At 44.3% G+C, this 25,067-nt stretch overlaps 1 protein-coding gene across 2 annotated transcripts in view; it reads left to right on the forward strand.

Annotated features, from left to right (window-relative positions):
• The window catches only part of GABBR2 (gamma-aminobutyric acid type B receptor subunit 2), a 365,637-nt gene that overhangs the window by 182,864 nt on the left and 157,706 nt on the right, over window positions 1-25,067 (forward strand). For both annotated transcript variants that reach the window (XM_067743842.1, XM_067743844.1), the window contains exons 5-6: window positions 13,131-13,196; window positions 22,614-22,814. In XM_067743842.1, coding sequence (XP_067599943.1) covers window positions 13,131-13,196; window positions 22,614-22,814 — 267 coding nt within the window. The remainder of the gene's footprint in view (window positions 1-13,130; window positions 13,197-22,613; window positions 22,815-25,067) is intronic.

Raw genomic sequence — 25,067 nt, forward strand, 5'->3', positions numbered from 1 at the left:
AGTCTTGGACAGATCAGCCAGGCAAAAATAAGCAAGAACATAGAGGAACTGAATAATGGAATTAATCAGGCTGATTTAGCAGATATGTATCAAAGTTTGTCTAAAAGAAAGTCAGGAATAAAACCATCTCTGTGTGATGAAGACCCCAGGCCTTTAAGCTCACTCTGGTCCTGTTTCAGTCAGGGGCCTTTAATGTTAACTGTTGCCAGTCTGGGCTGGGAGGCCATCCTTCGAAGAGCCCTGGGTATTCCCATGGTGCCCACACTGAAGCACCAGGCTTTATGGGGGTGAGCGCCAGGCTCGAGACGTGCGCCTCTGTTCATTTTGAAACCACAGAATGCATTCCAGGCCTTAGTAGAGCATAGGTTCTTCTGTCTAGGCATAGAAAGAATTCAACAAGAGGCAGAATGACAGGTAAGGAAAGAGTTTATTAGTATAGAGCACTGTGAGAGATACAAACAGGAAGGCAAGGGAGTGCCATGCCGAGAACTTAGTGGCCAAGGTTTTATAATCAAAGGAAAAGTGGGGAGGTGAACAAGGCCCCCATCTTCCTCATTCTTGAGTAGACGTCAAGCTTCCATCATCACGTTCCTCCTCCACGTCAGGTAAGGGAGTTTTCTTGTCCTACATGGTCAAACTGGGACTGTCGTGGTGCTATGAAAATGAGCAAAAAGGCGGTAAAATATACTAAACTATGGTAGATTATCTCAGGTTTCAGTATAATGTCATCTTTTCCCTATATATATATATATTTACCATTTTTATTGGAGTATAATTGCTTTACAATGGTGTGTTACTTTCTGCTTTATAACAAAGTGAATCAGCTATACATATACATACATCCCCATATCTCCTCCCTCTTGCGTCTCCCTCCCACCCCCACAATCCCACCCCTCTAGGTGGTCGCAAAGCACTGAGCTGATCTCCCTGTGCTATGTGACTGCTTCCCATTAGCTATCAGTTTTACATTTGGCAGTGTATATATGTCCATGCCACTCTCTCACTTCATCCCAGCTCCCCGTGTCCTCAAGTCCATTTTCTACCTCTGCGTCTTTATTCCTGTCCTGCTCCTAGGTTCTTCAGAACGATTTTTTTTTTTTTAGATTCCATATATATGTGTTAGCATACAGTATTCGTTTTTCCCTTTCTGACTTACTTCACTCTGTATGACAGTCTCTAGGTCCATCCACCTCACTACAAATAACTCCATTTCGCTTCTTTTTATGGCTGAGTAATATTCCATTGTATATATGTGCCACATCTTCTTTATCCATTCATCTGTCGATGGACACTTAGGTTGTTTCCATGTCCTGGCTATTGTAAATAGTGCTGAAGTGAACATTGTGGTACATGTCTCTTTTTGAATTATGGTTTTCTCAGGATATATGCCCAGTAGTGGGATTGCTGGGTCGTATGGTAGTTCTATTTTTAGTTTTTTAAGGAACCTTCATACTGTTCTCCATAGTGGCTATATCAATTTACATTCCCACCAACAGTGCAAGAGGGTTCTCTTTTCTCCACACCCTCTCCAGCATTTATTGTTTGTAGATTTTTTGATGATGGCCATTTTGACTGGTGTGAGGTGATACCTCATTGTAGTTTTGATTTGTATTTCTCTAATGATTAGTGATGTTGAGCATCCTTTCATGTGTTTGTTGGCAGTCTGTTTATCTTCTTTGGAGAAATGTCTATTTAGGTCTTCTGCCCATTTTTGGACTGGGTTGTTTGTTTTTTTCATATTGAGCTGCATGAGCTGCTTGTAAATTTGGGGGATTAATCCTTTGTCAGTTACTTTATTTGCAAATATTTTCTCCCATTCTGAGGGTTGTCTTTTTGTCTTGTTTATGTTTTCCTGTGCTGTGCAAAAGCTTTTAAGTTTCATTAGGTGCCATACATTTATTTTTGTTATTATTTCCATTTCTCTAGGAGGTGGATCAAAAAGGATCGTGTCGTGATTTATGTCATAGAGTGTTCTGCCTATGTTTTCCTCCAAGAGTTTTATAGTGTCTGGCCTTACATTTAGGTCTTTAACCCATTTTGAGTTTATTTTTCTGTATGATGTTAGGGAGTGTTCTAATTTCATTCTTTTACATGTAGCTGTCCAGTTTACCCAGCACGACTTATTGAAGAGGCTGTCTTTTCTCCATTGTATATTCTTGCCTCCGTTATCAAAAATAAGGTGACCATATGTGCATGGGTTTATCTCTGGGCTTTCTGTCCTGTTCCATAGATCTATATTTCTGTTTTTGTGCCAGTACCATACTGTTTAGATTACTGTAGCTTTGTAGTATAGTCTGAATCCAGGAGCCTGATTCCTCCAGCTCCATTTTTCTTTGTCAAGATTGCTTTGGCTATTCGGGGTCTTTTGTGTTTCCATACAAATTGTGAAATTTTTTATTCTAGTTCTGAGAAAAATGCCATTGGTAGTTTCATAGGGATTGCATTGAATCTGTAGATTGCTTTGGGTAGCAGAGTCATTTTCACAATGTTGATTCTTCCAATCCAAGAACATGGTATATCTCTCCATCTGTTTGTATCATCTTTAATTTCTTTCATCAGTGTCTTATACTTTTCTGCATACAGGTCTTTTGTCTCCTTAGGTAGATTTATTCCGAGGTATTTTATTCTTTTTGTTGCAATGCTAAATGGGAGTGTTTCCTTAATTTCTCATTCAGATTTTTCATCATTAGTGTATAGGAATGCAAGAGATTTCTGTGCATTAATTTTGTATCCTGCTACTTTGCCAAATTCATTGATTAGCTCTAGTAGTTTTCTGGTAGCATCTTTAGGATTCTCTATGTATAGAATCATGTCATCTGCAAACAGTGACAGCTTTACTTCTTCTTTTCCAATTTGGATCCCTTTTATTTCTTTTTCTTCTCTGATTGCTGTGGCTAAAACTTCCAAAACTATGTTGAATAAGAGTGGTAACAGTGGACAACTTAGTCTTGTTCCTGATCTTAGAGGAAATGGTTTCAGTTTTTCACCGTTGAGAAAGATTTTGGCTCTGGGTTGGTCATATATAGCCTTTACTATGTTGAGGTAAGTTCCCTCTATGCCTACTTTCTGGAGGGTTTTTATCATAAATGGGTATTGAATCTTGTTGAAAGCTTTTTCTGTATCTATTGAGATTATCAGATGGTTTTTCTCCTTTAATTTGTTGATGTGGTGTATCACATTGATTGATTTGCATATATTGAAGAATCCTTGGATTCCTCAGATAAACCACACTTAGTCATGGTGTGTGATCCTTTTAATGTGCTGTTGGATTCTGTTTGCTAGTATTTTGTTGAGGAGTTTTGCTTCTATGTTCATCAGTGATATTGGCCTGTAGTTTTCTTTCTTTGTGATCTTTGTATGGTTTTGTATGAGGGTGATGGTGGCCTCATAGAATGAGTTTGGGAGTGTTCCTCGCTCTGCTATATTTTGGAAGAGTTTGAGAAGGATGGGTGCTAGCTCTTCTCTAAATGTTTGATAGAATTCATCTGTGAAGCCATCTAGTCCTGGGCTTTTGTTTGTTGGAAGATTTTTAATCACAGTTTCAATTTCAGTGCTTATGATTGGTCTATTTATATTTTCTATTTCTTCCTGGTTCAGTCTCAGAAGGTTGTGCTTTTCTAAGAATTTGTCCATTTCTTCCAGGTTGTCCATTTTTTTGGCATATAGTTGCTTGTAGTAATCTCTCACAATCCTTTGTATTTCTGCAGTGTCAGTTGTTACTTTTCCTTTTTCATTTCTAATTCTATAGATTTGAGTCTTCTCCCTTTTTTTCTTGATGAGTCTGCCTAGTGGTTTATCAATTGTTTTTTTCTTATCAAAGAACCGGCTTTTAGTTTTACTGATCTTAGCTATTGTTTCCTTCATTTCTTTTTCATTTATTTCTGATCTGATCTTTATGCTTTCTTTCCTTCTGCTAAGTTTGGGGTTTTTTTGTTCTTCTTTCTCTAATTGTTTTAGGTGTAAGTTTAGGTTGTTTATTTGAGATGTTTCTTGTTTCTTGAGGTAGGATTGTATTGCTATAAACTTCCCTGTTAGAACTGCTTTTGCTGCATCCCATAGGTTTTGGGTCATTGTGTTTTCATTGTCATTTGTTTCTAGGTATTTTTTGATTTCCTCTTTGATTTCTTCAGTGGTCTCTTGGTTATTTAGTAGTGTGTTGTTTAGCCTCCATGTGTTTGTACTTTTTACAGATTTTTTTCTGTAATTGATATCTAGCCTCATAGGGTTGTGGTTGCAAAAGATATGTGTTACGATTTCAATTTTCTTAAATTTACCAAGGCTTGATTTGTGTCCCAAGATATGATCTATCCTGGAGAATGTTCTGTGAGCACTTGAGAAGAGGGTGTATTCTGTTGGTTTTGGATGGAATGTCCTATAAATATCAATTAAGTCCATCTTATTTAATGTATCATTTAAAGCTTGTGTTTCCTTATTTATTTTCATTTTGGATGATCTGTCCATTGGTGAAAGTGGGTTGTGAAAGTCCCCTACTGTGATTGTGTTGCTGTCGATTTCCTCTTTTATGGCTGTTACCATTTGCCTTACGTATTAGGTGCTCCTATGTTGGGTGCCTAAATATTTACAATTGTTATCTTCTTCTTGGATTGATCCCTTGATCATTATGTAGTGTCCTTCTTTGTCTCTTGTAATCGTCTTTATTTTAAAGTCTATTTTGTCTGATATGAGAATTGCTACTCCAGCATTGTTTTGATTTCATTTCCATAGAATATCATTTTCCATCTCCTCACTTTTAGTCTGTATGTGTCCCTAGGTCTGAAGTGGGTCTCTTGTAGGCAGCATAAATACAGGTCATGTTTTTGTATCCATTCCGCCAGTCTATGTCTTTTGGTTGGAGCATTTAATCCATTTACATTTAAGGTAGTTATTGATAATGTATGTTCCTGTTACCATTTTCTTAATTGTTTAGGGGTTTGTTATTGTAGGTCTTTTCCTTCTCCTGTGTTTCCTGCCTAGAGAAGTTCCTTTAGCATTTGTAAAGCTGGTTTGGTGGTGCTGAATTCTCTTAGCTTTTGCTTGTCTGTAAAGGTTTTAATTTCTCCGTTGAATCTGAATGAGATCCTTGCTGGGTAGAGTAATCTTGGTTGTAGATTTTTCCCCTTCATCAGTTTAAATATGACCTGACACTCCCTTCTGGCTTGCAAAGTTTCTGCTGAAAGTCAGCTGTTCACCTTATGGGGATTCCCTTGTATGTTATTTGTTGTTTTTCCCTTGCTGCTTTTAATATTTTTTCTTTGTATTTAATTTTTGATAGTTTGATTAATACGTGTCTTGGTGTTTTCTCCTTGTTTTATCCTGTAGGGACTCTCTGTGCTTCCTGGACTTGACTATTTCCTTTCCCATATTAGGGAAGTTTTCAAGTATAATGTCTTCAGATATTTTCTCAGTCCCTTTCTTTTTCTCTTCTCCTTCTGGGACCCCTATAATTCTAATGTTGGTGCGTTTAATGTTGTCCCAGACGTCTCTGAAACTGTCCTCAATTCTTTTCATTCTTTTTTCTTTATTCAGCTCTATGGTAGTTATTTCCACTATTTTATCTTCCAGGTCACTTATCCGTTCTTCTGCCTCAGTTATTCTGCTATTGATTCCTTCTAGAGAATTTTTAATTTCATTTATTGTGTTATTATCATTGTTTGTTTGCTCTTTAGTTCTTCTAGGTCCTTGTTAAACATTTCTTGTATTTTCTCCATGCTATTTCCACAATTTTGGATCATCTTTACTATCATTACTCTGAATTCTTTTTCAGGTAGACTGCCTATTTCCTCTTCATTTGTTTGGTCTTGTGGATTTTTGTCTTGCTCCTTCATCTGCTGTGTGTTTCTCTGTCTTCTCATTTTGCTTAACTTACTGTGTTTGGGGTCTCCTTTTCGCTGGCTGCAGGTTCGTAGTTCCCTTTGTTTTTGGTGTCTGCCCCCAGTGGCTAAGGTTGGTTCAGTGGGTTGTGTAGGCTTTCTAGTATAGGGGACTGGTGCCTGTGTTCTAGTGGATGAGGCTGGATCTTGTCTTTCTGGTGGGCAGGACCACGTCTGGTGGTGCGTTTTGGGGTGTCTGTGACCTTATTATGATTTTAGGCAGCCTCTCTGCTACTGGGGGGTGTTGTGTTCCTGTCTTGCTAGTTGTTTGACATGGGGTGTCCAGCACTGTAGCTTGCTGGTCGTTGAGTGGAGCTGGGTCTTGGCATTGAGATGGAGATCTCTGGGAGAGCTTTTGCCATTTGATATTATGTGGAGCCGGGAGGTCTCTGGTGGTCCAGTGTCCTGAACTTGGCTCTCCCACCTCAGAGGCACAGGCCTGACACCCGTCTGGAGCACCCAGACCCTGTTAGCCACATGGCTGTGCCAAGCCAGACTCTGGTCCAACATTGCCTATATTTTTGTTTTTAGTGCGCACAGAGGAGCATGTCCTAGGAGTCATTAAATTACTGACCTCCCTGGGCAGGATGTAGGTCTCATTCCACCATTGTTTTATTGTTTTGGGGCATGTCTCATGCTTCTATTGCATGGTTTTGTTGCTAGGCAAGCCTGCTTCCTTGAGTGATTATTCACTTACAGGGGTCCCCCATACTTTTTTCTTTTACTCATGATCCCTTAGTGGGATTAACTATTTAATCATTTGCTTTGTCCCTTTACTCTGTCCCTGTCAATTTCAGTTGCTTTATTGGTCTTCTGTGGAGCAGCCCCCAAGCCATCATTCAGGATTCAGACTCCAGGAAAATCTCCCTATTTTATAAGTCAGCTGATTAGCAACCTTAATTCCATCTGCAATGTTAATTCCCCCTTGCTATGTCACACAGCATATTCACAGGTTCCAGGGATTAGAACATGGACATCTTTGGGGAGCCATTATTCTATTACAGGAAGACCACAAAGATAGGTCTTGAGGGGAACTGTTCCCCACTTTGCTTCATAGGAAAGTCCTAGTGGGAATTACCTGCCCCCCCACGGGCCAGGAATCCAGCCTGACTGCCTGAACCTGAGGTTCATACCAGCACCCCAAGGGGATGCAAAGCTACAGGATAAATGTAGTGCATCTTCCCAGCAGGCCAGTTTTGCTCAGAGACATGGGAAGAAAAAGCATTATTTTTATCTTAAGATAAACATAGATATGTTATTGGAAGGCTAAATATACATGAATTTTCAAGATAAAATAATAAACTTTAAAGAAATGCCATGCTTTGCCAGTGGGCTGCTATGGGCTGTACTGTTTTTCACTCCCGTCCTTAAGAGTATATGTCTCCTGCTTCTCTGCTTTTAGGGACACTTCTGGAGAAGAAAAAAAAAGTCTAAGAAAGACTAATTTTAGCTAAATAAAAGAGAATACTCATTCTGGGTGTGGAATCAGTCTGTCAGAGCCAAGAGGGACTTTGGAAAACATCTTTGCTAACCCTCTCAGGCTTACCCCAGGTCTCACGACCAAAGTGGGGGAGTCGGAGCAGGCCTGGGCTTCTCACCACTTCACCAGTGCCCACTGCTCCAGGTCAGGGGCACCTCCCAGCCTGCATCATGGCCGGCCTCTAATAGCTCAGCCACCTTTGGGCTCATTGCACCTTACCCCTTTCTACAACGTTGAACATGGTTTCATTTGATTTTTCAGCAGCCCAGTGGGGTAGTGGGGTAGTGTGCGTCTGTAGGAAACCAGGAAGCTATTAAACGTAGGCTGAGACAGATGCAGAGATGGCAGGAGGTCAGTGTCAGGGTCAACCTTGATCTTCTAGCAGGACCCCACACTGCTGTCACAGGGAAGCAAGATGGGTTGCCTTCTGCTTTCCTGCTCTTTTAAATGCACATCAGCTGTCTTAATGTCTCAGGGTTACACTTGCTGCTCAGGTCCTTTGACCTCAAAATCCATAGGACTTTTCTCCATGAGTCATTGCTGCAGACTCGGTACTGAGCCCCAGCAGCCCAGGCCTGGTGGGGTTGGCCTTCTCAGTGTGGGAGGTAATATATAGGAGTGAGTGGTCAAATGCTTGGGCTCTGGGGCCAGACCCACATTGGGTCGAGGCCAGAGTCACCACTTCTTATCCCTGTGACCTGGTGTCTTAGGTTGAACTCCCTAGAAACAGAGCCTGGGATTCTTGTGAAAGAGATTTATTGAGAGTGGGCTCAGGAGAAGGGGAGAGAAGCAGGATAAGGCAAGAGGGGAGCTAGGCCAGAATGCCTTTTGGCTGGAGATGGGTTTAACCTGGCCTCATCGCATCTCTGGAGCACAGTCTGCACCACAGAGCTGGTCCCACCTTTCAGCAAGGGGGCTGGAGTTTTCTACCCATGTGAGTCAGTCACTGGCTGCTATGGGATGTGGGGCACAACATGGCCTTCTAGGGCCAGGAAGCTCCCCTTGGCTGAGGGAAGTTCTCCAGAGAAGGGAGGGAGCTGGTGGCAGCCCACCATCGCTGCAGCTGGGTTGGGTGCACTAGCCCCGAGGAGGGGATCCAGCAGGACCAACAGTGTCTGCTGTGCCTAGGAAAGTTGCTTAAGTCTTTGGGCCTCAGTTTGCTCATGAAACTATCCAGAGTGAACATAATTATAGCACGTACCTCCTAGGGCAGTGGCTAGAAAGAGATCGGGAGCTGTCATTTATTTTGACTCTGCTAGGATCCCGTGTAAAGTGGGGGTTTATACAGTAGTGCTTTGAATTGAGTCATCCTTCTTAAGTGTCATTTTTTATATGTGAGATTTTAGCTCCCTTTAAGGGCCCCAGAGACAAAGAGGTCCTAGACAACAGATGAGAGGGGCCAGGGAAGAGGAAGGGAAATCCACCCAGGGTTTGGACTGAGTACCCCTCCCCAGGCCTCCTGCCCCATGGCTGTTCCCTTCCATTTTTGCCCCCCATGGGTGTGGCCTGTTGAGGGTGTGAACATAGGTCTCTGCTACCATCCATTACCTTAGATCTAGCCCTCTAAAAAGAAGCTGTCATTTGTCTGATCTCGGGACATCTACTTTCACTCCAGGCGGCCCCCTGCAGAGCCAAGAGTCCATGGCAGGGCTTTTTGAGACCCTGCCCTCTGCCACGTTCCAGCTCTAACATCACAGCACCATTCTGCACTGTCATCCTTAGAGATGGTCATGGCTGTCCTCCCCTACCCCTGGCAGTCCTTCAACTGCCCCAAAGCCCTTTCAGCCATAGAGGAGAGTGCACTGATACCCCTGGTAGGGAGGTGGGCGGGCTTGGCCAGAAGCAGGGTCCACTGCCAACACAAAATCTCTTTCCTCTCTCTGGATTTTAAGGAAAACATACAAGTTATGCAACATTGAAAAGTGTGATTCTGGAACTTTTGTGAGAGTGTGGGTGTGTTAAAAACTTTTAAGATTCCCCCGATCCAAAATGTTTCCCTTCACCCCTGAATCTTCCAATAAATTGCTACTCCAGAAAGAAGAACCAGGCATATCCGCACTTTTCATATTCTCAGGAGAACTCCTCTGCCCTGGGAGTACACATATCCCATTTTGAGAAGCACCTTCAACTCTTTATGCTGCTCTCATGGGCCCCCTAAGGATCCCAGTCCAGTCATATTTCCCATTATCCTCTCCCTACCCTGGGATCCAGGCTCCACCTGCACTGAGTGCTGGCTCGTCCTCTTTTCTCCCAGGCTTTGCAGCATCTTGCCCTTCTTACTCACTGTCTAGAGTCAGAGTGGGTGTGAATAGCTTCCTGCATCAGGCATAACCTGGCCCCGGATAGGCTCTTTCTCCAGGACCCTCTAATGGTCAGGGGACACCAAGGCAAGATTGCTGGTTTTGGGGTGCTGTGCTGGATTTGGGAAAGATTTTTGCCTCTCTGGGAAGGGGTTAACAAGATCAGCGATCCCTTGGGCCCCCATCCAGTCCTAAAAGTTTGGGAGCATAGAACCAAGTAGTCAATGCAACTTGGTTGTCATGGCAACAGAGACACTAAATGGTCCACAAGTGGCAGAGCTGTTTATTTATCTGTTAGCAGGTGGTCAGGTGGTCAACCATGAAGATGCGAGTCCCTCGGTCCATTCAAGAAATGAACATGGTGAACCCAACCAGTACCTAGGCCCTAGGCTAGCAGGATATTAGTGCAGTTGATGATAATAACCAGCAGATATTGAATAGCCAATGTGGGCCAGGCATTGTGCTTGTGCTTCACACAGCATTCATTCACTTAATCACACATTTAATACCTATTTATTGATATATGTGTCATGCCTTGTTCTGGGAGCTGGAGACCCAGAGATGGATCAAGTTATCCTCAGTCCAATGGGGAAAACAAACAAGTAGACTCAGGCCATGATAGAGGGAAGCACAGAGTGCTCTGGGCCCACAGAGGAGCAAATGACCACCAAGCCTAATGGGACAGAGATGGTTTCTCAGAGTAGGAATGCCTGAGCTAAGGCAGGAAGGGGGAGTAGCAGCTCTCCAGGCACAGCGTGTAGGGTGGGAGGGAATGGCATTCTGGATGAATGAACTTGTAGAAAGAAAGAAAGGGGACAGAGTGAGAAAGTGAACGAATGAATGAGTGAATGAATGAAGGAGTGAATGGCAGACCATTTAAGAGAACTGCAGGTAGTTCATTCTCCCTGCTGTGGAGGAGTAGCAAAAAATGTGATTAGAGAAATGAGCAGGAGTGAGTTGGTAAAAAATTTGGAATGTTCCAAGGAGCTCAGAGTTTGATCTGTAAAGCTCCAGGAGCCATGGAAAGATTTTACATAATCAAATTTCAATCTTGGAATGATCCCCTTGTGTGCTTTCTGGAGACTGGGTGGATGGAGCAGGACTAAAGGCAGGGATCCAGCTGGGAGGCTGTAGTGGTTCACCACGTAGGGAGTGATGGTGGCTAAACCCAGGGCAATGGGGCTGGAGACATGGGGGCGATTCAGGAAGCTAGTGAGCAGACAGAACCAACAGGCCATGGTTATGGCTAAGATGAGGAGAGGAGTGAATCTAGAATGGCTCCCAAGTTTATGATCTTAGGGAGTAGGAGGTTGACAACTCTGTTCTAGAGATGGACAATACAGGAGGAGGAAGTAGGCATGTTGGGAATTATGAGGAGTTCAACTTGGGGCATGTTGAGAGAATCCAAGTGGAGGTGTCCAGGGGGCAACTGGAGAAAAGTCTGGGCTGGGGAGAGAGACTTGGGAGTCCACAATGCTCAGAGGGGAGTTGTGGCTGGGGTCATGAATGAGATTGCCCAGGGAGAGTGATGAGGGCAGAACTGTATGGAACACCAGCATTAGGGATGGGCAGAAAGACGAGGAGCTGATTGAGAGTCTGAGCAGGAATGACCAGGAGGCAGGAGGGAACCAGGAGAGAGCACCATGGAAGCCAGTGGGTGGGTTTCATTACCATGAATCCTACAACCACTGGGTCAGGCAGGGAATATTATCCCCATTTCAGAGATGAGGAGATTGAGGCTCCAGGACATTAAGACCCAGGGTCATGTAGCTGGTCAGTGCCGGAGCTGGGATGTGAACCCAGGTCTCTCTGACTCCAAAATCCAATAAGCTGTTTCTACTATACCGTGTTTAGCAACACAGGGCTTGGTACAAAGTAGATGCTCCATAAATGTTTGCTGGATGGATGGATGGATGGATGGATGGATGGATGGATGGATGGATGGATATGGGTAGGTGAATACTGTTAGCAGCAAGAAATGCTATAAAAAATTCAACAAACAAGCAGAAAGACCCTGGAGTGTGCCCGGGAGTATGGCCACAGAACAGAAGCAGCTTAGAACTTTCTATAGCATTGCAGCCATGGTGATGACAAAGGCTTGCCTTCCTTCAACTGCTCTGTTAATGATCTTTTAAAGTCCTTTCAGAGGAAAATTTTTTTTCTTCTTTCCATTCTTGCTTGCAAATGAAGGGTGATTTTAGAATCCAAGTCTTTTTTATTTTGCTAAAGTACATGATGAGTAAAATGGCCTCCCAGTCAGCACTTTCCAATTTTGAAAGATGCTAAAAACTGATCTTTAAAGGGATGTTTCTCTTCTTTATGCATCAAAGAGCCTTGAGGCTTGCTGGAAAGGACGGGGTAAATGGCAGCAAGGTAACATCACCTGCAGGGCTGAGTGTCAGTGCGGAGGGCAGGACTGGGATGGAGCAAGCGTGTGGGCCGGGGCCTGGCTGGTTTCCTGGAGGCTACCTGTACATCCTCCTTCTGCCTGTTCTATATGGGGGCAGGGCAGGGTCCCTTCCCCTAGAAAGCAACCGAGAACCCCTTACCCTGACCCAGGAGGGAGCCTCAAGCAGACACTCAGTAAATGTTTGTTGAATGAATAAATGAGTGATAGGACCCATGGTACAATATATACCTATTAACCATATTGAGATATTAAGATAATAAGTAACCATTTATAGAGCTTTTGAATATAGATTTTCCTTTGAAATAAAGGGAGAAGAATAGGTTGGGAGAAGGTTATAAGACACTAATTCTAGCTGGGTGTTTACTCTGTGCCAGGAACTATGTTAAGCACTCTATGAGGATTATCTCATTTAGTCCTCTCAGCAGCCCTCTAAGTACTGCCATTATCTGCATTTTGCAGATGAGGAAATTGAGGCTAAGATGGGAAAAGGAGCCACTTGAGGCCACCCAAGTGGAGCTGAGATTTGAACAAAGCTGAGAACTCAAAGAGACTCTGAAACTTCTTAATTGGGAAGCTCTGTGGACTCGAGAAAGGTGGAAAAGTCTAGAATACTAGAGGGGGAGGGGGTGTTGGCTGGGAACCTGTTTCCGCTGCCAACTCCCCTGGGGACCTTAGAAGTTACTTTCTCTCCTCTGGCCTCAGTTTCCCTATGTGTAGAGTGAGGACGGAGAGCAGACGCTGTCTCAGTGCCCCGGAGCGTTTGCCTGCCCTTGTTGGAGGAGAGCAGGGGAGACAATGAGGCTCCTCAGAGCCTTTAGCCTCCAGCCCCAGGGTTTACCCACGAGACCACGCAGGGCCAACAGCAGTAGCTGAGGGAAAGCTGGGCCCAGAGAGAGCCATAGATCCAGGCTCGGCTGGGCTGGGGGGTGAGGTTTTGCCCTGCCCACCCCCTCAGGCAGAGCTCTTGCTGGGGAGCCTGGGGCATGTGAATGATCCCTGCCCGCTGCCTCGAGCCCTCTGGGCTGTGCCGATCACACGCTCACCTTCACATCGTGTCCTTCTGTCCACAGGGCAACGACGTGCGGATCATCCTTGGCCAGTTTGACCAGAATATGGCAGCAAAAGTGTTCTGTTGTGTAAGTAACACTTTGGTTGTGTCATGGATGTCTTTGGGGAGGTTCATGAAGCGTTTTCTTGCACTCAGTGTCACTGCCTGGTCCTTGAGTGGACCGGAGTCTGGGGTGTTGGAAGCAGAAGTGTTATTCTCACTGCTCTTTCATCTTTCCGTGGAGCTAAAACCCCAGGACTCAGAACAGTGCAGTTGTAGGAGGAACCAGGAACCTCAGTTTACCAAACCCACTGTCTTACCATTGCTTCAGCGCTGCCAGCTAGTTTTAAGTCTCCTCCACCCAGCCTTGCTTAATGGAGCAGTGCTGTGTGCACCACACAGAGGGAGACACCAGATTCCAGGGCGAGACCGGGAGGCCTCAGACCCCTTCCTGCCCTGTAAGCAGGGCTCAGAGACTCAGGTTTAGCACAGACCGTCAACTGTTCAGTATCTACCACTGAATCCTTTTAATTGTCTGGTGTGTGATAGGTGACAAAGTATATTCTTAAACCTTATCTCACTTAATCTTTCCAATAACCATGTGAAGCTACTATTGTTACCCTTGCTTTATTGTACCCTACTATTGTACCCTTGTTACAGATAAGGAGCTAGAAGCCTAGAGAGGTGGAGAAGCTTGTCCAAGGGTTGTTTTATGGCAGAACCGGGCTCCATCCCCATTCACCTGATTCCCAGTCAAATCCTCTTTTCTCCACATGATATTCTTTTTTTTTTTTTTTTTTGTGGTACGTGGGCCTCTCACTGTTGTGGCCTCTCCCATTGCAGAGCACAGGCTCCGGACGCGCAGGCTCAGTGGCCATGGCTCACAGGCCTAGCCACTCCGCGGCATGTGGGATCTTCCCGGACCGGGGCACGAACCCGTGTCCGCTGCATCGGCAGGTGGACTCTCAACCACTGCGCCACCAGGGAAGCCCTCTCCACATGATATTCTAACCTGAGCATATGTAAGAGTTCTAACACAGGGACTATGTCTTTCCATTCTGATGCCCTGGCTCACCCTCCTCCACCTCAGGGTCAGGAGAGAAATCAACAGAATGAGAGCCTAGTTACATGAATTGTCTACCCAATAAGCTCCTCCTCTTAGACTGAGGTTATTCTAGGTGCGGTCTCTAGTGATGGGCCACAGGCCTCTGTTTTCTTTGACCTTTTTTCAGTAACTTGGATGAGATTGTAAAAATAGGCGTATAGGAATTTTAGAAGTTGTGAAATATGTTGGAAGATAGCCAGGGTGTAAAGAACCTTAACAAGCTGGAATGTTTAATTGAATCCAGGAAGACTAAATCTAATAGTCCCAATATAAGGTTATATTAGAACAAATTGGGCTGCCTATGTCCAAGATGATAGAGGTATAGCTGAGGAGTACTGTGCGTTTAGAACAAAAGAGACTTTGGAGTCTCAGTTGACCTCAAGGTTACCGTGAGTAACCAGTGTGAGCACAGCTTCCAGGGAGCCGAGGTGACCTCAGGCTGCACGTCCACAACTAGGGCGGGTCGTCCCTCTGCTCTCTGCTGGAGAGACCCCACCTGGGGTATCCTGCTCAGCTCCTGGTGCCCCATTTCAGGAGAGATGCAGAAACTGAAAAGAGCCCAGGAGTAAGGAGAGAGCAGCGACCGGAAACCATAGTCACCCAGGGATATTTCCTCATGAAGGCCCAGGAGCAAAGTGGGAACCACCTGATCACCTTTCAAAATAGCAGGGAGGAAGGAGAAGCTATAGGCTGACATTTCAGGGGACGCTGCGTGAAGCTTAGTGCTCAGGAGTCAGTCTGCTTGGGCTTGAACTAGTGGTCTGCAGCTTAGTAACTGAATTTGGGCTTGTTGACACTTTCTGAACCTCAGTTTTCTCATCTGTAAAGTGAGGATAATAATAACACCTGTCTCATAGGATTGTTGTGGAGCTTAAATGAGCAAAAACACCTTGCATAGTGGCTGACGTACAGTGAGCCCTCAGCAAATGTCAGCAACCTTTTTTTATTTGTTTATGTAAGGTCTCTGAGGATGGAATGGACCACCATTGGGCTGACGAATTTACTAACTGATGGACTTTCCTAGATTGTGTTAAGCATCCTGTGTCTCAGTTAAGGGTAATTAAGGAGTATTTCCATATGAAAATCTAAGGAGGAACATGAGAAAAATTGAAAAAAAATGGAGCAAATTGATTTAATACATTTTATTTCAAAAGTCATAATACTTTGCATGTTACCATCTAAGGTCCAGAAATGGCCCATTTAGAAAAGGAAAATAATGCTCCAATTAGAAGACATAACTTTTTAGAGAAGAAGCTGGGTTTTTTGGTTTTTTTTTTTTTTAAAAAAAAAACCAAATTTGTTTATTTATTGATTTTTGGCTGTGTTGGGTCTTCGTTTCTGTGCGAGGGCTTTCTCTAGTTGTGGCAAGCCGGGGCCACTCTTCATCGTGGTGTGCGGGCCTCTCACTATTGCGGCCTCTCTTGTTGCAGAGCACAGGCTCCAGACGCGCAGGCTCAGTAGTTGTGGCTCACAGGCCTAGTTGCTCCGCGGCATGGGGGATCCTCCCAGACCAGGGCTCGAACCTGTGTCCCCTGCATTAGCAGGCAGATTCTCAACCACTGCGCCACCAGGGAAGCCCCCTACATATCCCCAAGACCTTGCAAATAGCTGGCACATGGTGGATGATTGTCGATCAATTGAGGAAAAGTAAATTAATAAAAATGATCTGTGAAGTTGCCACACTGAGCACTGGCCATCTCCTGTTTGCACAAAATGCAGACAGACCTCCTATTTTTTTCATTTGTTTTTAGTATTTATTTCTTTATTTATCTTGGCTTCACTGGGTCTTAGTTGCAGCACGCAGGATCTTTTAGTTGCAGCAGGAGGGATCTTCTTTTAGTTGCAGCATGCAGGCTCTTAGTTGTGGCATGTGGACTTCTTAGGTGCGGCATGCATCCGGGATCTAGTTCCCCAACCAGCAGTCAAACCTGGGCCCCCTGCATTGGGAGCACAGAGTCTTACCCACTGGACCACCAGGGAAGTCCCCTCCTGTTCTGATTTGAGCCAAACCCTAAGCTGAGGCGTGGCTGTGATTTCCCTCCATGCTGTGCACTGTGGTTATTTTCTGAGTGGCATTTCCAGCAGCATGGTTTCTATTTCAGAACAGACGGCATGGCTGTCTTCCTCTTGACCCAAAGCCCCAGGCTGCTTGCCTTCTACACAGCACGGGACATCATCCCAACTCTTCATCCCACTTTCTTCTTCCTCTTGGACTTTGGGTATCTTCAGATGGACTTTTTCTTAGAGTCTTTGCTGGCTGCTTTATTCACTGAGTGGTTTCTCAGAGGTTTTTGGTTGGGGGTTTATTCCGTGTGTCAGACCATCAGATGGATCTGCCTGTCAGGACTGTCAGTCTTATCTGGTTAGGAAGGAGTTCTTCTGGCAGGCCTGGAAGGTCCTGAGGAGAGTCTTCTCAGTGTCCTCACACTGAATCAAAACTCTGGTGTGTGATGGAGGGAGGGGCTGCTCGGAGCAGAGACCCTGGGAGAGAACCTCTCCACCCATGTCAGGGTCAGAGCACAATGGGATGGAGACAACCGCATCTTTGCCATCCAAATGCTGCAGTGCAAACTTTGCAGCGTGTTGCTGCATGTTCTTTTTGGTTTTGGTTTTGGTTTTGGTTTTTTCGCAGTACGTGGGCCTCTCACTGTTGTGGCCTCTCCCGTTGCGGAGCACAGGCTCTGGACGCGCAGGCTCAGCGGCCATGGCTCACGGGCCCAGCCGCTCCGCGGCATGTGGGATCTTCCCGGACGGGGGCACGAACCCCTGTCCCCTGCATCGGCAGGCAGACTCTCAGCCACTGCGCCACCAGGGAAGCCCCTGCATGTTCTTGAGATTGGACCTGCCACCCAAGGGGAGAGTAGTCTCTAGCAAATGCAAGGACTATTTATAGCCCTGTGGCAAAATGTTCATTTCAGTTCCAGCAAAGGACGAGCGTGGCCTGTCGCTTTTGTCTTCTCCTCCCTCCTTGGTGGTCTATTCTAAATTCTCAAGCACTCTGACCTGGGTTCTGGTTTTAGTTCTGCCAGCTGTGTGACCTCAAGCAGGCCACTTTACAACTCCAGCCCCCGGCTGCCTCACCTCTAAAATGGAAGCGACAACCCCTGTCTTATTGGCCTCATACGATTGTCGAGAGGCTTAAACAAGGCCACCGAAGGGTGACTGTGATCCCAACTGTTAACTGCTTTACTGATGTGAGGATTTATTACTATTATGGTTATGAAATGCCTATAAAAGGGAAATATCCTTCTTGCCTGAGGAAGTGAGGAGGCAAAAGGAAACAATAAAAAGAGGAAATTGGATTTTTAAATTACATCATGGCTACCTGTCTGCAGCTAATGAGAACAAAGTCGTTCATGGGACTGAAGAACATGAGCTCAAGACTGCCCATCATCACCTGGTAGGGCCCATTTGGTGGCCACAGGTCCTGAGATCACATTCCTACTAGAGACAAAAACAATGAAAACCAAGGTGACCAAGTAAACTGAAAATGTGTTCAGTCAGTCACTCTACAACCATTTATTGGGTGCCCTCTTACACCAGGCACTGTGCTAAGCACTGGGGATCCTGGAAGGAGCAGACACCACCCTCCAGGAACTCCCTATTTGGCAAAGGAGACAGACAAAGATACAAGCAGCTTCTTAAGGCTCACATGTCCAACAATCTCAGCCCTTCTGAACGTGAGAATACCAGAATGGAGGCCCAGAGGCCTCTCTGCAGTTGCTTTAGACACTGTATGCTATATTTAAGCCCAGTCTACCTCCCTTGTAGGAGAGCCTTTTAGACCCTCACTCAAAGCCTGTGCTGTGTACTTTTTTCGGCACGTATGTTTAACACTCCCTGCTTTCCATAGCAGTTTAAAAGCAGCAAATTCAGAGTAAGGAGAGGGATTTCATGACAGTGAAAGTGACAGCCTAGACCTGACAACTAGAAAGGAGACAAAGCCATCAAAAGTAGATCAGAGGGCTTCCCTGGTGGCGCAGTGGTTGAGAGTCCGCCTGCCGATGCAGGGGACACGGGTTCATGCCCCCGTCCGGGAAGATCCCACATGCCGCGGAGCGGCTGGGCCCGTGAGCCATGGCCACTGAGCCTGTGCGTCCGGAGCCTGTGCTCTGCAACGGGAGAGGCCACAATAGTGAGAGGCCCACGTACCAAAAAAAAAGTAGATCAGAAACTCCAAGAACAATAGTCTGGGGCCATTTGGTGTTTGGGCCATGCCCAAAAGTATCACTGTGCATGGCCCATAGGAGTGGTTAATTTTCAGAATAAAGCCATGAGTTCTGGAAAAGAGAGTGGCATGAGAAGGAGCAGCCACAATGTTCCCGCACGTAGTGTTGGCCAGGCATGGTACACATATTACCTCATTTATTATTTCTTTTTTATTGAAGTATAGTTGATTTACAAACTTGTGTTACTTTCTGGTGTACAGAAAAGTGATTCAGATATATATTCTTTTTCATATTCTTTTCCATTGTGGTTTATTACAGGATATTGAATATAGTTCCCTGTGCCATACAGTAGGATCTTGTTGTTTATCTATTTTATATATAGTAATTGATATCTTCTAATCCCAAACTCCTAATTTATCCCTCCCCCCCTTTCCCCTTTGGACACCATAAGTTTATTTTCTATGTCTGTGAGTCTGTTTCTGTTTTGTAAATAAGTTCATTTGTGTCATGTTTCAGATTCGACATATAAATGATATCATAGTATTTGTCTTTGTCTGACTTATTTCACTTAGTATGATAATCTCTAGGTCCATCCATGTTGCTGCAAATGGCATTATTTCATTCTTTTTTATGGCTGAGCAGTATTCCACTGTATATATGTATCACTTCTTCTTTATCCATTCATCTGTCGATGGACATTTAGGTTGCTTCCATGTCTTGGCTATTGTAAATAGTGCTGCTGTGAACATAGGGATGCATGTATCTTTTCGAATTAGATTTTTCTCCAGATATATGCCCAGGAGTGGGATTGCAGGATCATATGACAACTCTATTTTTAGTTTCTTAAGGAACCTCCATACTGTTTTCCATAGTGGCTGCACCAATTTACATTCCCACCAACAGTGTAGGAGGGTTCCATTTTCTCCACACCCTCTCCAGCATTTATTATTTCTAGACTTTTTTTTTTTTTTTTTTTTTTGCGGTACGTGGGCCTCTCACTGTTGTGGCCTCTCCCATTGTGGAGCACAGGCTCCGGACGCGCAGGCTCACCGGCCATGGCTCACGGGCCCAGCTGCTCCGTGGCACGTGGGATCTTCCCGGACCGGGGCATGAACCCGCGTCCCCTGCATCGGCAGGTGGACTCACAACCACTGCGCCACCAGGGAAGCCCTATTTCTAGACTTTTTAATGATGGCCATTCTAACCAGTGTGAGGTGATATCTCACTGTAATTTTGATTTTCATTTCTCTAATAATTAGCGATGTTGAGCATCTTTTCATGTGTCTATTGGCCAGCTGTATGTCTTCTTTGCAGAAATGTCTATTTAGATCTTCTGCCCATTTTTTGATTAGGTTGTTTTTTTGTTCATATATTACCTCATTTAATTCCTACACCAACCCAGTGAGATGGGCTTTGCTTTCCACAGGCTATAGATGAGAAAAGCAAGGTCCAAGGAGTTGTGTGCCAGAGTTACCCAGCTGGTATGTGGCAGAGAATCTAGTGCCACTTGACTATAGTCTTTTTTCTTTTTTTTTTCAAAAAAATCAGTAGAAAAAATTTTATCTTCATCAAAATTGACTAATATTGTAAACAAAATGTGTTGTCATTCAAATGGACTGAACTTCTGTTTTCTGGAAAATTCACTCACAAGGAACACCTAACAGAACAATGGCAGGTCAGACAGCTATCACAGCAGATCACTGGGAGGCTCCTGACTTCCTGCTCCATGCTGCCTCTAAATTATCACACAGTCTTTGGTCTCAGAGAATAATGCAAATCTGCCTTTGCATCTGATCAGAAGACCTCCTCATGTCCTCACTAAGTATCTGTTGACGCTTACTTACCATACATTCGTAATAAGTGGCGCTACCTTGCCTCAACCTTTTAAGACTGAGAAAGCTTCCAGAAAGTTTTACTTTGTTTGTTTTGCTAAGAAAAGAGAGAAACTTAAAAAAACAGGCTTTGAATCTTGTCCTCTTGACTTAGCTGAATGTGTTTGAGCAAATTCCTCAATCTCTGAGCCTCAATGTCTTCATCTATAAGATAGAGATAATAGCACATAACTCATAGGGTTGTTGTGAGAATAAAATAAGATAATGTATATAAATGGCCTAGCACATAATAGGGGCTCAATATATGTGAGTTCCTCCCTGCCAGGGAAAGATGAGAGTTGTGAAGTCTCACAGGTTCTGCCATTGATTAAATGACCTGGGGTCATTGGGATGACGCTTTTGTTCAAAGGTCTAGCCCCCAGCCAGTTTTGTTGAACTGGGGTTTTGTTATATAATTGTAATATTAGGGCTCTCTGTGTTTTTTCTACAACAGTTTTGATTGGGGCAGCATTACAAGGTAGTTGCTGGAAAAAATGACTATGATCTGAGGCTGCATTATGAGAAATACAGTGTCTAGAATGAGGGACGTGAAAGTCCCATATCATTAGAGGAGTCTAGAGAAGAGGTGATATGATCATTACCTTGAGATAGTTGAAGGGCTCTCTTATGAAACAATTTCAGTTTAATCTCCGGTGGCTTCACTGAATCAATGGACAGAGGCCATAGAGATGGAATCTGAGCTTAAGCTAAGGAACAAATATTCTAATTCACACTTACCCCAGTGAGATGCTCCACACTGCAGGCTGGGCTTTTTCAGGTGTTGAGAGAGTCTTAGAAGAGTTGCCTCCTCAGATGTAGGAATGAAGGGAACACACCTCTAACTCTTAGACTCAACAGTAACTATTCTCTAATATACACAAATATAAAGGGCTCTGGCCCACCCTTTCTGGGCAGACCGTCGATTAGCATGCTGGAGCCTAAGTGGAGGGCAGCCAAAATGTCCCTGGCATCCAGAGCAATGTTGCAGGCTTCTTTCTCCACACCCTCCTGGCCTCTATGCTGTCTCTGTTCTAAGCCAAGGAACATAAAGGAGTGTGACGTGAATTGTTTCCCAACGTGTCCTCCTGACATAGGTGGCTCCCTAGGAACAAATTGCTGGATCGTTTAAGGTGCACATTTTTTAATGTATACAGTTCATCACAGTGCGCAGAGAGCATTTACGTACACCACTGCTCTCTGTAGTCACTTCTGGGTGTTTTGATTACTGATAGGAATGTGAGCTCTACTCCATTCTGGACCCAACTCTGATGGAATGTGACATACCTACAAATTGGGATTTTCTGGGTGCATCTAAGCTATCAAAAAGCATGCTTTTCCAGATAAAAAAATCATCACAGTAAGAATTAAAGCCAAATGGGGGTATATTAGAACAGTCTGACAACTTCTTGTTTAAATGGGAGGCAGGCAGTGTGGCTTTGCAGCGTAAGAGTAGGCAGACCTAGGTTCCAGACTGTGGACCTTGGAAAAGTGACTTTCCCTCTCTGGTTTCCAGTTTCGTCATCTCTAAAATGAGGATAATAAACTCTGCCTAGACCATCTCAAAGGGTGGACATGAATGACAAAAAAGATGCGTGTAAAGTATATAAATATAAGGGACTTTTTTTTTAGGATCTGGATTTATGTACACCATGCTTTGGGTAAAGATTTAGAGAGATGTTCAGTTTGCCAAGTGACATCTTATATAAGTTGTATGCTTACATTAAATTTTCTTGGCCCCTTGCAAAATTGCTCCGCCCTGGATTATATTTTAAGGTTATGATCTCAGCTTTTAGTAAAGATCTATACAAAAATAGCCTTATGAAATCTGTTTGTTGTAGGGGTGGTGTTGATACCATGCTAGCTAATTTGACAGTGACCTCCATATGAGGCATTTTGTTTAGGGATTAAAGCCTAGAAAACATTTTGTGTCCCTGAAGAACTAGTATGTTTTCTCCTTACTGAAAATAAGAGCTATGCAATTAATATTGTTGCCCTTTTCTCTTGGGCTGCCAGGAAGTTTGTGGTGAAATATGTAGCTTATATCTATAGTGTTGGAACCTTTGGTGGACTTGTCTACGTTCTGTTCCCTTTACCTCCAATAAGCATATTATAATCTATATTTTCCCAGGCACTTATGTTTTTATTTTATTCAGTGTTTTATTATTTTAATATACATGTTTCCTATAAACTACCTTATATCCCTTGAGAGATAATGAGGAGGAGACCAAGCAAGTAATAGAAAAATTAACAAATCCTCTAGTACGAGGAACCCTGAGTCCCCTCCACCTTTCCCACAGGGTACAAAGCTTTGAACAAATGTTTGTCTCTTGGTGCCTTCATGGTCAACCCATCTGTTGCAGGCATATGAGGAGAATATGTACGGTAGCAAATACCAATGGATCATCCCGGGCTGGTATGAGCCTTCCTGGTGGGAGCAGGTGCACACAGAAGCCAACTCATCCCGTTGTCTCCGGAAGAATCTGCTTGCTGCCATGGAGGGCTACATCGGCGTGGACTTCGAGCCTCTGAGCTCCAAGCAGATCAAGACCATCTCAGGAAAGGTTGGTGCCTTGGCCAGCTCATTTCAGCCCCCAAGCCCATCTCCTTTAATCATGCTGTCCAGTGATGTTGGCAAAAAGCACCTAGATCTTGTTCTGGCCTTTGCTGTGTGATTTTGAGCAAAGCATGTGACCTCTCTGAGCCTCGCTTATCTGTTAAATGAGGATATCCAGCTCGCTACTGCATGGCCTTCTAGGGAATTGTGGGAATCAAATGAGGTAAGGGTGCTTTGTAAGCACGTAACATAGTGTATGCGTAAGGGGTGGAGTCGTGACTAGTATGGGACCAACTGCAGGCACTGACTTTCAGACGAGGCCACCATTTCATCCTGTGCCCCTCTGACCTGGAATGTCATTTCTCAGTCTCACTGATGCTCCTGTCAGCCTGGAGGAGACGAACGACCCCACAAGTAGACTTGGGGAAACATGTACTAAAGACCAGAAAGATTGGTCCAAACCCCAGTTTTGCCACTTACCAGCTGTGTGACCTTGAGCTTGAGTTCTCTGAGCCGCTGTTTCTTCATCTGTAGAGTGGTGGTGAAAATATCTTCCTCCGGGGTCAAAAGGTGGGCTGAATGGCAGATTGTGCAATGTGACTGGCATGGCACCTGACATCTTGTGCCGTCATAACTAGGAGGAGGACCTTGGCAGGGTGCTTAGGTCCTCAGGCCTCCACTAGGGATGGTCCCACTAGGGATGACTAACCCCTGGCCTGCTTATCTCATAGGGCTGTGAAAGAACAGGTAGTATGGTGCATGTAAAAGTATTTCCAAAGTACACTATTCTCTATCAGTGAAAGCATTATCAAGAATCAGGTGGTGACAGTCCCAGTGAAGATGGCAACATCCATCTCTCAATTCTAACCACCAGCCAAAGTTCAGTACAGCAGAGCACATGATTCTTTTCTGTCTCCTCTGATCTTAGATTTTTAAATTCTCTGCCAACGTTCAACTTCATTTAAAGGATCAACTTCATAGTAAAGTAAAAAATATATATATTATTTTTATCCATTATTTAATCTCAGTCAGAGCCAACACTACAAGAATGATTTATTGATTTGTCCAAAAAGGGCAAATCATTAGGACACATTTTATAAGCAGCTCTGTAGATCACGTGACACCTGAGAGATCCTGGAAAAACACTTTGGGTAGAAAATGTTGAAAGAAATATTTTCATACCAAAATCAATGACAATATGAAGTTTTTGGAGATGCTGACTAATGAGAAGAAACAACTCATTTTTATTTCAGTAGGTATTATTTTTAAAGTTGTTGAAGTTTACAGTTTATTAGAAGATACTTGGGTCCAGGGATACCCTAAACTTTAAAAATAGTATAAAGTTTGAGGAAAATACAAAAACTAAAATTCTGTACAGGCAGACAGTATAATAATTAAAATGAGAGACTTAAGGAAGACCAAAGATGTAAATGATTACACATGAGATCTGTGAAGCTAAGTGGGGGTAAGGGCCATGAGACGCCCCAAGGGCCTCAAATGTCGTTCCAAGGAGCGTGAATGCTGCCCGGGGTGGGCGAGCCATGCACAGATGTGAGCATGTGCACAGGAATGCATTTTGGGAAGATCATTTTTTGCAGTGTTTTTTCAGAGTAAATGTTTTGACTTGATAACATCTCCCAGGTCACTGACTTTCCTTTTTAATTTTAAATTTTTAAATTTGGGCCTGGTGAGGAGGCTGACCTCACCCCCATATCACTGTGCCCATGAATGGACACCTTGGGGCTATTCCTGGGACTGTTCATTTCATCTCACAGTGTGGGCCACCCACTCCTGGGCCTCCCAGGATGGAGCAGTGCCATCAGAGCAGAGCCAGGCAGACTCCCAGCTTGGGGCAGCTTCTGAAATTCCAGGCGACCTAGTCCCTGTCCCACAGTCTTTGAGACAAGAGGCAGCATTTCTTATATTATCTCGAGGTCAAAAGATAATTGAAGTTACACGGGGAAATCTGAAACTCTTTGCCTCTTGGACTCAGAGGGTTGAGGACTCTCCTAGAGGTCATGTAGACCAGCCTCTCTCATCAGACTCTCAGATCCTTCCAGTAGCACAGGAATCACTACTTGTTCCCTAATTTTCCCCACTGGTCCCCATCCCTTGTCCCTATAGGGCCCATCCCTCCAGTTGTAACTTAACAGTTCCAGGGCCAAGACTAAGGGCAAAATTTAAGGGGGTGCCAAAGACCTCAATGGAAAAATCCATGATGAACAAAATATCAAAATTTTAAATAAAGACAAGATCCACA

Source organism: Pseudorca crassidens, chromosome 7 (assembly GCF_039906515.1).
Source record: "Pseudorca crassidens isolate mPseCra1 chromosome 7, mPseCra1.hap1, whole genome shotgun sequence".
In the NCBI taxonomy this organism is placed as follows: Eukaryota; Metazoa; Chordata; class Mammalia; order Artiodactyla; family Delphinidae; genus Pseudorca; species Pseudorca crassidens.